Source organism: Coregonus clupeaformis, chromosome 23 (assembly GCF_020615455.1).
Source record: "Coregonus clupeaformis isolate EN_2021a chromosome 23, ASM2061545v1, whole genome shotgun sequence".
In the NCBI taxonomy this organism is placed as follows: Eukaryota; Metazoa; Chordata; class Actinopteri; order Salmoniformes; family Salmonidae; genus Coregonus; species Coregonus clupeaformis.
Window position 1 is genome coordinate 22,833,872 of NC_059214.1, and position 14,237 is coordinate 22,848,108.

The following is a 14,237-nucleotide window of genomic DNA, read 5'->3' on the forward strand; positions in this document are numbered from 1 at the left end:
ATTTAGAGGAATCTTCTCTAATGTAGCCAATGCATTTATGTTCTAATGTAATAAGGGGGAGAGAGAGAGTGCTAAGTCCTGTTTTGTTTCAAAGGCAGACTTTGGAGTTGCTGGCACGACCACAACCAGCAGCACAACAAATTTAAATCTGATGACTGCCATTATGGTTGTAATGGTATTCACAAAGAGAGATCTGGCTCTGCTCTGAGCGTGCATGGAGAAATAGAGGGACATCTCAGCTATGAGCACTGTCCACTGGCACGTCCCTTTATTCCAACAATAAACAAAGGGGCTCTGCCCAGTGTGTCCTCTCAGAAACATCACATAAACTGGCTAATCAGTGGAACAGTATTTGCCTCTGAAATCTAACTTTTGCATTTGATCCATGATCAGTTTGAGTAATACAATATCTACTGACCAAAGAGGATCTATTCAGTTCATTATGACTTCTTAGTGGGTATTTAGATTACAATCTTTCAGACAGAAAGAATACAATACATTTGTGTTTCAATGCAGACTGAAATACAATCGTCCACGATGGGGGGATCCGTCACAATCTCCCCTTCATGTCGCTGAAAGAGATCCTTCTTCCTCTCCAAGGGTATTTACATGTTTCATGGAGGAATGAATGACAAGCCGTGTGTGTGGGGATGATGATCTTGTGTACAATCACATTCCTGTCTCACTCCACTGAGGGGCTCCACCAGAACAACAGAGCTATACTTCCAGCTTCATGCTTCCTACCATTCACCATATGTTGGTCATTGAACTTGGGAGTTGTTCTTATTCATTCATATTCACAATGGTTTCCTTCTAAAATGCATTATTTTGCATATCCCTAGTCTCCTCCAGAATCCTCTGGCTTGGTTCAATGAGAGAAAATGAATAAATAATATGAAGGTGTGGTTGTGCGTCTGGGATCTTGAGTCAGGATTCCATTTCCCTGACAGAGAGCCTGGAAGGTGTCCGTTTCGGTTACCTAGCAACTTCTTCTAGGAAAGTTGGAACAATCACTCCAAACACCACACCAAACACAGTACACACACACACAAAAGGGTCAACTCATTTCTCCTCAGAGCCTTTGCAAAATTGATATTGTGATATCACAGGACCCATTGCCCAAATGTTCCAAACTGGATGGTCAAATTCATCATTAGACAAATGCCACCTGATACTGTCTGGGATACCGACCATGAAATTGATGCCAAATACATCCCTTTGTAATGTGGTGCCTCTCTGAGAGCCTTTCTATTAACATAGACTACCTCACTGATACTAAATATCCTATGAGGCAGAGATTCATAACATGTATTTGGTCATTATATAAATTGTCATTTCTAAAAGCAATGAAAAAATAAAATAATTATTACATATACACATGAATGGGTTTTAGTTAAGGACTAAAATTAAATTTTTCCTTGTATCATGCAAATATGTTGACCTGAGGGGACAATTTGGTGGCCTATTGAATACAGTGTGCTAATACCGACATGTTGTGCATCCCATCCCAAAAGTTACATATTGCAGGTTCAAAAACAAATGTACAGGATAATTCATATCCATGATAATTCATGTATAGGCCTACCATTGCTGCGGTGTGCATCTCATTTACATATTTAATCAATGATAGAGGCATGGAGGCCTAAACAATTAACAGGTAAACCAAGTCAAATAATAGGTAAACTCCCAACATGGAATGCATAATTTAATGCTTTGAAGTAGGCCTACTTGTAAAAAATGTTATACAGATTTTATTGGGCCACATTGAGTATAATTATCATAGTGTTGCACCTGCTGACCTCGAGGTTGGGTGACGATGGTCGCACACCTCGACGGACTAGAAAGTAACAACACACAAGGCACAATAGCAAACAGACGTTTAGAAGAGGAGGGAAATTATGTAGTGTACTTACAACAAGCACGGAGGTCCTGACAACCTCAGATACACTTTGCCTTAGTTCAGCCGCAGTGCCAGGTTTACTTAGTCCCCTTGTAAATTTCCTGGTCTCCGGATGTACTGGAACTGACATTGTCGAGTCCTGCCTTTCATCAATTTCTTTAGGAATTTATAAAACGTCAAAGAAGAGTAAAAACTGAATCATCAGCCGGTTTATCCGTTTCTCCGTCGGCACTAGTGCGCACCTCGAGTTTAAAACTGGATCATGTTGTGCTGGTTCAATCTGCCTTTTTGATCTCATAATTTGCACCAATTACTAGTGAAAGTTATATTGTATTATCCCGCAGCTGTTACATTCCCCCGCTGAGTTGTTGTTGTCATAATAAACCATTCTAACGCGCGGTCACCGGCTCATTACCGCAGTCCCTCGTCGTACTCCCTTAAGGTCGGTGTACATGCTACGCCAGCCAGAATGCGTAATCTGCGTACGTCGTTCTAAGGTATTTCTCCACTCCTCCCTTCTCCAGTGATTTACAAAGGCCTGCCCACTCCAGTTTCGATATGAGCATTCTATGACTGCACTGTAATCATTGTTACAATAATATTCAATAAACTGTTTTTATCGACATGTAACGTGAAAAGTAGAGACGATACAATGCAATGTCTGTCACCATAGTGGAAATTATTGTTCAATTAATTTAGAACAACTATTAAACGTGCATAATTCAAATACAGTAAAGTACTGCACACAACAAATGTGACATTTAAGACCTAATGGGAATGACCAAGTTGTTTTTAGGAGGACTACGTAGAATTCTTTCATCAGATGAAAATTATGCAATAACTTCGGCCCAGTATGTGACTAGCACAATCGCACAGGTCTTATGTTATTGAGCAATGATGCCATCTATAGGAATACAAGAAACAAAATGTCAATTTTCTTGTACAGTGCATTGAGGTGAAAGTGGTCAAAAACATTCCATGGGCAATCACACCTCTGTTAGCTATTATTGACTAGCAAAGAACCCACAATACAATGTTCAAATTAGGTTTTTATTGCTTTCATTTCCAAAGCGCTCTCTGTTGTCTGGGAAAACACAGCATTCCCTCAATAAGGAAAACCAAAGTTTTCCCTCTCTGTCATATGCATATATCCATTTAATGTAGACTTGTAAAGGACTCTTTACATATGGGAGGCAGCCTAGACCAACAAGGGCAATGGTGCTTGGAACTGAAAGTTTATATTTTGTTTCACACATATTCTTTAAAGCTTTCCATTACAGTTTCCTTCATAATACACAGATTATGAACATCTCACATTTCTCACACAATTGAGGGTGGAATATAATAGTCTTCAGAACACCCTCTGAAGTATCCATACAACAAAGCATAACAGGAATATTCACTTTACTTGAATAATGGCGTTAGTGATGATGGTAACTACCCTGATAGCTTTATAAGTAGTTCTAGAGTTATGTCAATGATACAACAAAATATTCTGATATTTTACTTATCACAAGGTCTCTCACTGTCCAGAGACATCTTATTAAAAGAAAAAAGTAATTTAAAGTGGCCTTTTTTTACAACACATTTCAAGTCTCCTCACCACCAATTTAGTAAAATTGCATTAAAGTCTAGGACAATGATAAAACCGTTTGGCACTTTTAATTTTTTTTAATTTTTTGTTTTCCCCCATAAAATAAACAAGGAGACAAAAATCTTGAGGATGCAGTGATATTCTAACCATCTATGAAAAAAACAAGTTTAAAAATGCATTCTCTATATTAACATGTTTCCACCATAAAAACAATCCAATGACAGAATGTGAAACCAGAAGTACAGTAAGTGATTCAGCCCGTTAGAAAACAGTATAAAATGGCGTCCTACAAAAAGAGGTTCAGAGCTGAGTAAAAATGCTGAAAATGCAGTCTCTGATGCAGTCTAAACCAGCGGACATGTCACCATTAAAGCATTAAAAAGCACCAAGATTGTGCATGGACACTGCTCAATGTACATATGTCCCAGATATGTGTAGAAAAGGAAATCAAGAGAGTCCAGAGAAGTGAAGTGAATGTGGCACCAGTGGGGCTCTGCTTCAGCTTGCTGCTTGGGGAGTCGTAGTGTGAAGGAAGGCTAGATGTGGCCAGACCCTATGGGAGGTTGTGGTAGGGAGAAGAGGCATGGAGACAGGGAGAGAGCCCTTGCTCTTTGGATCAGTACGGATGGGGCTCTTTCCGGCTCAAAATGCGGGTGCTGCTGGCAGAGACTGTGGCACTGCGAATGACCTCCATCCACCTGTATGGAGAGAAAGAGACAGAGGGTTTCACACTGCCCAGTAACATCTGTAAACAAACATACTATATACTGTACACAATACAGGATAGACAGAAGTGTACTGTACCTCTCAAAGGTGTACTCGCTCTCAGATCTGAAGTAGTAGACATGGGATTTGAAATGCAGTTTGAAGACATAGTCCTTGTGGATGTTTTCAGACTCAGTGGGTATGGTGACAGAGTAGCCCAACAGGGGGAGACTGGCCAGAGGATAGTCATCCTGGAGAGAAGGAAAAGGACCAAACAGTCAAGCAATCTGAATTTCAAGGAGCTACTCACTTTCACTACAAATATACTTGATAACACTATTATACTTTCATGGCGCATTTTAAAATCAGGGAAAATGCCCCATGGCTACAGGTCACAGAATTTGTGACAAAACATGAGTAACTAACTATCGCATAACTAACACTGGTTTCAGTGTGGTGATTCTACTGGATTCAGGAGAGCTGTGCCGAAAGTGAGAGCAGATGAACTGGCATGGGGATGTGCATAACTCCCTTCCATGGCACATGGATTTGAAATTCCACAGAGAGATGGGATATCTTAAATGAATGGGATATTCTTAGAGTGTACCATGTTGAAGATCATGGATCATGAGCAGGAAGAGGGTAGGGGGTCTGCCCCAGCACACACTGCTGTGCTTCTGGCCTTCACAGACATGCATAAAATCAAATCACATTTTATGCGTTGAATACAACAGGTGTAGACCTTACAGTGAAATGCGTACTTACAAGCCCTTAACCAACAATGCAGTTTTAAGAAAGAATACCCCCCCCCAAAAAATCACAAAAGAATACTATATAAAATAATACAAAATAAAAGTAACAAATAATTAAAGAGCAGCAGTAAAAATAACAATAGCGAGGCTATATACCGAGTCAAGGTGCGGGGGCACCGGTTAGTCGAGGTAATTGAGGTAATATGTACATGTAGGTAGAGTTATTAAAGTGACTATGCGTAGATAATGAACAGAGAGTAGCAGCAGCGTAAAATAGGGGGGAGCAATGCAAATAGTCTGGGTAGCCATTTGATTAGATGTTCAGGAGTCTTATGGCTTGGGGGTAGAAGCTGTTTAGAAGCCTCTTGGACCTAGACTTGGCGCTCCGGTACCGCTTGCCGTGCGGTAGCAGAGAGAACAGTCTATGACTAGGGTGGCTGGAGTCTTTGACAATTTTGAGGGCCTTCCTCTGACACCGCCTGGTATAGAGGTCCTGGATGGCAGGAAGTTTGGCCACAGTGATGTACTGGGCCGTACGCACTACCCTCTGTAGTGCCTTGCGGCCGGAGGCTGTGCAGTTGCCATACCAGGCAGGGATGCAACCAGTCAGGATGCTCTTGATGGTGCAGCTGTAGAACCTTTTGAGGATCTGAGGACCCATGCCAAATCTTTTCAGTCTCCTTAGGGGGAATAGGTTTTGTCGTGCCCTCTTCATGACTGTCTTGGTGTGCTTGGACCATGTTAGTTTGTTGGTGATGTGGACACCAAGGAACTTGAAGCTCTCAACCTGCTCCACTACAGCTCCTTCGATAAAAATGGAGGCGTGCTCGGTCCTCTTCTTTTTCCTGTAGTCCACAATCATCTCCTTTGTCTTGATCACATTGAGGGAGAGGTTGTTGTCCTGGCACCACATGGCCAGGTCTCTGACCTCCTACCTATAGGCTGTCTCGTCATTGTCGGTGATCAGGCCTACCACTGTTGTGTCATCGGCAATGATGGTGTTGGAGTCGTGCCTGGCCATGCAGACATGAGTGAACAGGGAGTACAGGAGGGGACTGAGCACGCACCCCTGAGGGGCCGCCGTGTTGAGGATCAGTGTGGCGGATGTGTTGTTACCTACCGTTACCACCTGGGGGCGGCCCGTCAGGAAGTCCAGGATCCAGTTGCAGAGGGAGGTGTTTAGTCCCTGGGTCCTTAGCTTAGTGATGAGCTTTGAGGGAACTATGGTGTTGAACGCTGAGCTGTAGTCAATGAATAGGATTCTCACATAGGTGTTCCTTTTGTCCAGGTGTGAAAGGGCAGTGTGGAGCGCAATAGAGATTGCATCATCTGTGGATCTGTTGGTGCGGTATGCAAATTAGAGTGGGTCTAGGGTTTCTGGGATAATGGTGTTGATGTGAGCCATGACCAGTCTTTCAAAGCACTTCATGGCTACAGATGTGAGTGCTACGGGTCGGTAGTCATTTAGGCAGGTTACCTTAGTGTTCTTGGGCACAGGGACTATGGTGGTCTGCTTGAAAGATGTTGGTATTTCAGACTCAGACAGGGACATGTTGAAAATGTCAGTGAAGACACTTGCCAGTTGGTCAGTGCATGCTCGGAGTACACGTCCTGGTAATCCGTCTGGCCCTGCGCCTTGTGAATGTTGACCAGATTAAAGGTCTTACTCACATCGGCTACGGAGAGCGTGATCACATAGTCGTCCGAAACAGCTGATGCTCTCATGCATGTTTCAGTGTTACTTGCCTCGAAGCGAGCATAGAAGTAATTTAGCTCGTTTGGTAGGCTCGTGTCACTGGGCAGCTCTCGGCTGTGCTTCCCTTTGTAGTCTGTAATAGTTTGCAAGCCCTGCCACATCCGACGAGCGTCGGAGCCGGTGTAGTACGATTTGATCTTAGTCCTGTATTGACGCTTTGCCTGTTTGATGGTTCGTTGGAGGGCATAGCGGGATTTCTTATAAGCTTCCGGGTTAGAGTCCCGCTCCTTGAAAGCGGCAGCTCTACCCTTTAGCTCAGTGCGAACTGATTGGGGTATGTACGTACAGTCACTGTGGGGGACGACATCATCGATGCACTTATTGATGAAGCCAGTGACTGATGTGGTGTACTCCTCAATGCCATCAGAAGAATCCCGGAACATATTCCAGTCTGTGCTAGCAAAACAGTCCTGTAGCTTAGCATCTGCTTCATCTGACCACTTTTTTATTGACCGAGTCACTGGTGCTTCCTGCTTTAGTTTTTGCTTGTAAGCAGGAATCAGGAGGATATAATTATGGTCAGATTTGCCAAATGGAGAGCGAGGGAGAGCTTTGTACGTGTCTCTGTGTGTGGAGTAAAGGTGGTCTAGAGTTTTTTCCCCTCTGGTTGCACATTTAACATGCTGGTAGAAATGAGGCAAAAACAGATACGTTTCCCTGCATTAACGTCCCCGGCCACTAGGAGCGCCGCCTCTGGATGAGCGTTTTCCTGTTTGCTTATGGCCGTATACAGTTAATTGAGTGTGGTCTTAGTGCCAGCATCGGTTTGTGGTGGTAAATAGACAGCTACGAAGAATATAGATGAAAACTCTCTTGGTAGGTAGTGTGGTCTACAGCTTATCATGAAATACTCTACCTCAGGCGAGCAAAACCTCGAGACTTCCTTAGATATTGTGCACCAGCTTTTGTTTACAAATATACATAGACCACCACCCCTTGTCTTACCAGAGGCTGCTGTTCTATCCTGCCGATACAGTGTATAACCTGCCAGCTGTATGTTATTCATGTCTTCGTTCAGCCACGACTCCGTGGAACATAAGATACTACAGTTTTTAATGTCCGTTGGTAGGATATTCGTGCCTGTAGTTCGTCCACTTTATTATCAAGCGATTGTAAATTGGCCAATAGTATCGAAGGTAAACTGCGAATGAAGGGGATGAGGGCCCTGTCGGGTGTCTGGAGCAAATCCCTCTCGTCCGACTCATTATAGAAAAATTAATCAAGGTGAGTAATCGATGTTCTGATGTCCAGAAGCTCTTTTCGGTCATAAGAGACGGTAGCAGCAACATTCTTCGTCCAGTTCAAGGTGAGTAATCGCTGTTCTGATGTCCAGAAGCTCTTTTCGGTCATAAGTGACGGTAGCAGCAACATTATGTACAAAATAAGTTACAAACAATACAAAAAAACACGAAGAGTCCATAAAACGGCAGCCATCCCCTCCAGCGCCACGTATCATAAGGAGCGGGAGAGAGGTGAGTGTCTTCTTCCCCAGAACACATTGCTGTCGTTCTGGTACCATATGTATCAAGCGTCTTAAAAGTGCTGACTTTGGATCAGTTTTGCCTTTTAGATCATAATTAGTAAGATTACATGGACAAGGGGGACCTGATCGTAGATCAGCAATCCCACTCTGAGACGCTTTGTGAATACGGGCCATGGTCTACACAGACAGACAAACACGGACACGAGGAGATGGTGCTAGCCCTCACCTGGTGGGTCTTGTAGAAGAACAGGCTGAAGTTGGTGAAGACCACCCAGAGCTTCTGCCAGCCATTGCTGTTCTTGAACTTCCTCAGCAGGTTTCCTGACAACTGATTCTACAGTAGAAAAACAATTTACAATCAATGAACTTTGTTCACGTACTACATATAAAAATGACATGACAAAAATAAAAACAAGTAGAGGGAATTTCAACAAACACTTACAGCGCCTTCTGAAACTATTCACACCCCTTGACCTTTTCCACATTTTGTTGTGTTACAGCCTGAATTTAAAATGGATTAAATTGAGATGTTTTGCCACTGGCCTACTACACACAATACCCCATAATGTCAAAGTGGAATTACGTTTTTAGAAATGTTTACAAATGTATTAAACATGGAAAGCTGAAATGTCTTGAGTCAATAAGTATTCAACCCCTTTGTTGTGGCTTGCCTAAATAAGTTCAGGAAATAATTTCAGGAGTAAAGATGTGCTTAACAAGTCACATAAGTTGCATGGACTTACTTTGTGTGCAATAATAGTGTTTAACATGATTTTTGAATTACTACCTCATCTCTATACCCCACACATACAAGTATACATAAGGTCCCTCAGTTGAGCAATGAATTTCAAACACAGATTCAACCACAAAAACCAGGGAGGTTTTCCAATGGTTCGCAAAGAAGGGCACCTATTGGTAGCACATATCCCTTTGAGCATGGTGAAGGTATTAATTACACTTTGGATGGTATATCAATACACCCAGTCACTACAAAGATACAGGTGTTCTTCTTAACTCAGTTGCCGGAGAGGAAGGAAACCTCTCATGGATTTCACCATGAGGCCAATGGTGCCTTTAAAACAGTTACCGAGTTTAATGGCTGTGATAGGAGAAAACTGTGGATGGATCAACAACATTGTAGTTACTCCACAATACTGACCTAAATGACAGAGCGAAAAGAAGGAAGCCCGTACAGATAAAAAATATTCCAAAACATGCATCCTGTGTGCAACAAGGCAAACTGCAAAACATGTGGCAAAGAAATGAAATGTATGTCCTGAATACAAGGTGTTATGTTTGGGTAAACTCCAACACAACACATCATTGAGTACCACTCTTTATATTTCCAAGCATGGTGGTGGCTGCATCATGCTATGGATATGCTTGTCATTGGCAAGGACTAGGGAGTTTTACAAGATAAAAAGAAACGGAATAGAGCTAAGCTTAGTCAAAATCCTAGAGGTAATCCTGGTTCAGTCTCCTTTCCAACAGACACTGGGAGACATATTCACCTTTCAGCAGGACAATAACCTAAAACATAAGGCCAAATATACACTGGAGTTGCTTACCAAGAAGACATTGAATATTCCTGAGTGGCCTAGTTACAGTTTTGACTGTGCAAAGACTTGAAAATGGCTGTCTAGCAATGATCAACAACCAACTTGGCAGAGCTTGAATAATTTTTAAAAATAATAATGTGCAAATATTATACAATCCAGGTGTGCAAAGCTCTGAGAGACTTCCCCATAAAGACTCATAGCTTTAAATCGCTGCCAAAGGTGATTCTAACATGCATTGACTCAGGGGTGTGAATACTTACACTACCAGTCAAAAGTTAGCACACACCTACTCATTCAAGGGTTTTTCTTTATTTTTTACATTGTAGAATAATAGTGAAGACATCAAAACTATGAAATAACACATATGGATCAAGTAGTAACCAAGAAAGTGGCTATTTGAAGAATCTCTTTGAAGAATCTCAAATATAAAATATATTTTGACTTGTTTAACACTTTTTGCTTACTACATGATTCCATATGTGTTATTTCATAGTTTTGATGTCTTCACTATTATTCTACAATGTAGAAAATAGTAAACATAAAGAAAAACCCTTGAATGAGTAGGTGTGTCCAAACTTTTGACTGGTACTGTATGTAAATTAGATATTTCTGTATTTCATTTTCAATAAATGTTCAATAATTTATAAAAACATGTTTTGACTTTGTCATTATGGGATATTGTGTGTAGATGTGTGAGAAAACCCCCCCGATTTAATCCATTTAGGCTGTAACACAACAAAATGTGGAATAAGTCAAGGGGTATGAATATTGTCTGAAGGCACTGTATATTAGTGTATAAGGAAAGTAAGCTCTGAAAATAAACCAACTGTGATTAAGCCTGGGGCCTCTGTTCACTACAGTGGTTTGTCTGAGGTAAGTACAGCTATAAACAGACTCTCTATTCTGGGGTCCATCCAGCAACAGTTTAAAGTCACTGAACTAACAGCGACCTCTATGGTCACAGCGAACAACTGCCATCTAGTGGTAATATAAAGCATTTACTGTAAACTGAGCCATCATTGTAGGCTACCACTAACTTATTTTAGTTCATTGTAGGTCTTTACAAGTGAAAAGTGTTACACAAAAGCGTTAAACTTTTCGCCAATGACCTCAAAGAAGATACAAAGTGATAGTATATGACAGTAATGCTACAATGCGATAGGGAGGCCTCTCCTCTCTCCCTGGCTCCTTTACCTCTAGACTCCTGCAGGAATCACTAAAGGAGAGGCTGTGAACTCGATACCAGCAGATAAGAGACAGAGGCACTGGTCCCTGGCCCTGGCCACTGCTGGGCCCCAAGGGCCCCGAGAGGGAGGCCTCTGAGTCACTGACTGGACTAGGGTCCTCTACCACGGAGGACAGACAGACGGACACACAGAAGAGACAGACAGGAAAGAGAGAGGGAGGGAGGAAGGAAAGGACAGAGACACAAAGACTGAGAGGGTGTAAACACACGCATGCCCTGCTAGGGATAAATACGGGGGCTATCGGTGAGTCCAGGGCAAAGACTCTGAAGGAGAGAAAAAAGGAGCGCAAAACCACATGGGACAGCCACAGTAGAGATTAGATAAGAAAACCACACTGGAAGAGTTAGCCGCAGAGGGCAAGATGAGAACAGTGTCCTTGCAGTGCACCCACCTCATGCTAATGTCTGATCTGCTTTGAGCTCAGTATAGAACATATCAGAGAAAATAAACAGCTTATAGATGCTGTCTCAGCTGCACTGAGATGTGCTGTTCAAGACTGAAAAACATATATGACATCCTGCTGAGTGTCCTATGTAGCAGTTCACAGAAGAGAGAGTGCCAACAGCTTGGGGACAAAGCACTGAGGTAATATAATATCTAAATAGCACAGGACAGAGGGAGAGAGGGTGGCACGGGAGGACATTGTTCCCAGGGGAGAGAAGCACATTAAATAAGGAGAGGAAACAGATACACACTCAGATACACAGTGAGAGAGAGAGAGTTGGGGAGGGGAGGGCAGAGCAGGACATGTTAGGACTGGTTGTGGTACCTCCACAGCTACACTAAAGTCCACCATAGACACGCTGGTGTTCCTGTGCCAGCACACGTGCACCGTGGTGTTACCACGGTGAGGGGTCTGCCTCTCCAGGGAGGTGCGTGACGCCATCAGGTCGTCCTCAGACTCCGCCTCCGCACAGGAGTCCTCTGTTGGGGATTCTGGGAAATTCAGGAAGCGGTTAATTCCACATACACACTATGACAACGTGGGAAGACGGATCCTACTGTAAAACCTGATGAGATAAATAGTATCACAATACTTCATATTGGCTAGGTTTGTAAATACATGCAGACAGGCTGTATAAAATAATTTGGAAAATAATTTCAATCAATGCTTTCTAAACCATCAATTTGAAGCATTGTATTTGAGCTATTCAAGCTCATTGCAGATTTATAGGTTGGCCCATTCTGGCTCTGAAGTGCACTGCAGTATCAGTGTCCGTCTGTGCCAACTTACTGTTATCAGTCAGACTTCTGGCCAGCAGGTCAGATGTATGGCCGTTGCTGGTCTCTGCCAAGTCAATGGCCATCTTAATGTCCTCCATCCACTTCTCCATCTCTGACAAGGAACTGGAGGGGGAGGGGGAGATCAAGTGAAAGAGAGAAAGAGAGGGAGAGAGAGAGGGGTGGGGAGAGAGAGAGAGCGAGAGAGAGAAATGCACAGCTGCTCAAGCCGGACATACAGTGCATACAGTCATACCACCTGACTGGGTACTACTGTATGAACACAACAGACAAAAATAAAACAGTTTTTTCACCAGTGCTGGGCTTGACCTGATAAATATTGAATGCAGTTATTTTTATGACCAAGTGTGCTGTATAAATAATGAATGCGTCTTTGTGATTAGACAAATGCCTTACTGTTGACTCTGCTGCTGAGGGGAACGGTCGCCTGCTGATTCACCAACCACTTTATTCTGAATACCGACCACTTTATTCATACCAGAGCAAACATGAACACACACATCCCTGTACGCCTATTGTTGGCATCTGTTGACCGACTACCCAATAGCCTAGCTCGTTCTGAGTTCGGACCAAAGACTCACCTAGCCGCTACCACCACTGACTGACGCTGCCCAACCAGGGTGAAGGCGTGAGGCACACCCCACTCATCCTCGCTCTCCTGGATCTGGGGACACACAGACACAGTCAGTCAACACATGGGGCATGAGAGGACAAATCTGCTTGTGGGAGAGAGGGACTGCGTGTGCGTGAGCGGGAGAGAGAAAAAGGGGGACAGGGAGAGAGCGATGATGGGGGAATTAAAAAAGAGACACAGATGGTAGGGGAGTTACAGTGGCACGGCAGTTTATTTACAGTAAGTAATTACAAACTTGTGACAGATACTGTTTTCTACTGAGCTGCACTCCACGCGAGGGCACAAGTGGGAGGGTAAGAAAAGGTGAAAGAAGAGAGTCACTTACTGTCATGCCATGGAGAAGGAGCTGCCCATGCACTTTGAACTGGTTCGTTGCAGTCATCCCTCGACTTGTGTACAAGAGGACATCATTGAACTGTCACCAGAGAACAAGAGAACAGTGAAGGCAATCATTAACTGGTTATTAATAGCTAAACCAACCTCATTTATTTACTTCACACAAAGAACACTGAACGATTGTTTGTGGCTCGGTTAATAAATTAGCTCTGTTGGGATACACCTGTTTCAACAGCCCTAGAACATTCGAGTCGAGGGATGACTTCAATCTGTTTCTAACATTAATCATGATTCAGATTCGTCTTGGTCTTATTAGATGCCCTACAACAACAAATAGGGACACTGGCTCAAGAACAGTAAACAGCTGTGTAGAAAGATAAGGAAGCCATCTTCTTTGAGGCATTTTGTACAAAGTCATTCATACTGGGGAGGTTAAACATAGAGCTCTACTTTTCATAGCTGTCTATCTTGTGAGATCACTAGACTGAATAATCTGTTTAATAACTCATTCATGATGACATCTCAGATGCATTGCAGACATTACCAGGAAAAACATTCGTTGCTGGAGGCCTTTTCCAGACAGCTTGCTGAGACAGCCTAACCTGATGAACTCCTGAAAAACACAAATCACAACAAATTCAAATCACAATATCTCAGGGAAAGATAAAAAAAAAAAAAAATTGATAAAATAAATTAGTTCTTCAAAATGGCTACTCTCAAGTTACAAACTGTTGATATGGGAACAAGTCCCAAATGGCACCCTATTCCTTCCATAGTGCACTACTTTTGACCAGGGCCCTGTGTCCTGGTCAAAGGTTGTGCACTATATAAGGAATAGGGTGCCATTTGGGACTCAACCAGATGTCTTCTTGAACTTACCCGCCCTGGAGTGACTAGATTGTCGATGCCAATCAAATCCTTCTTAAGCTCCAGCAGCTTCTGGAAGTTCTCCATCTTGATCATGCTGCCATGGAGCTGGGCCACCACCTCTGACACGTCTGCCAGCGCAGCTACAGGAGAGGACACAAC

At 42.9% G+C, this 14,237-nt stretch overlaps 2 protein-coding genes across 7 annotated transcripts in view; both read right to left on the bottom strand.

The window, feature by feature from the left end:
• LOC121536731 (dedicator of cytokinesis protein 9) overlaps positions 1 to 2,343 on the bottom strand; it is a 129,265-nt gene extending 126,922 nt beyond the window's left edge. For all 3 annotated transcript variants that reach the window (XM_041844212.1, XM_041844209.1, XM_041844203.1), the window contains exon 1: positions 1,914 to 2,343. In XM_041844212.1, the coding sequence (XP_041700146.1) occupies positions 1,914 to 2,030 (117 nt within the window). In that variant the 5' untranslated portion in view covers positions 2,031 to 2,343. The remainder of the gene's footprint in view (positions 1 to 1,913) is intronic.
• A 593-nt stretch (positions 2,344 to 2,936) lies between these two features.
• LOC121536734 (FERM, ARHGEF and pleckstrin domain-containing protein 1) overlaps positions 2,937 to 14,237 on the bottom strand; it is a 76,154-nt gene continuing 64,853 nt past the window's right edge. For 3 of the 4 annotated variants that reach the window (XM_041844222.2, XM_041844221.2, XM_041844220.2), the window contains exons 19-27: positions 14,088 to 14,218; positions 13,753 to 13,821; positions 13,198 to 13,287; positions 12,820 to 12,902; positions 12,231 to 12,343; positions 11,766 to 11,932; positions 8,417 to 8,524; positions 4,299 to 4,450; positions 2,937 to 4,192 (exon numbers count right to left, since the gene is read on the bottom strand). In XM_041844222.2, coding sequence (XP_041700156.1) covers positions 4,111 to 4,192; positions 4,299 to 4,450; positions 8,417 to 8,524; positions 11,766 to 11,932; positions 12,231 to 12,343; positions 12,820 to 12,902; positions 13,198 to 13,287; positions 13,753 to 13,821; positions 14,088 to 14,218 — 995 coding nt within the window. In that variant the 3' untranslated portion in view covers positions 2,937 to 4,110. Of the gene's footprint in view, positions 4,193 to 4,298; positions 4,451 to 8,416; positions 8,525 to 10,943; positions 11,096 to 11,765; positions 11,933 to 12,230; positions 12,344 to 12,819; positions 12,903 to 13,197; positions 13,288 to 13,752; positions 13,822 to 14,087; positions 14,219 to 14,237 lie in introns of all 4 variants that reach the window. The other variant, XM_041844223.2, reaches the window with a different exon arrangement.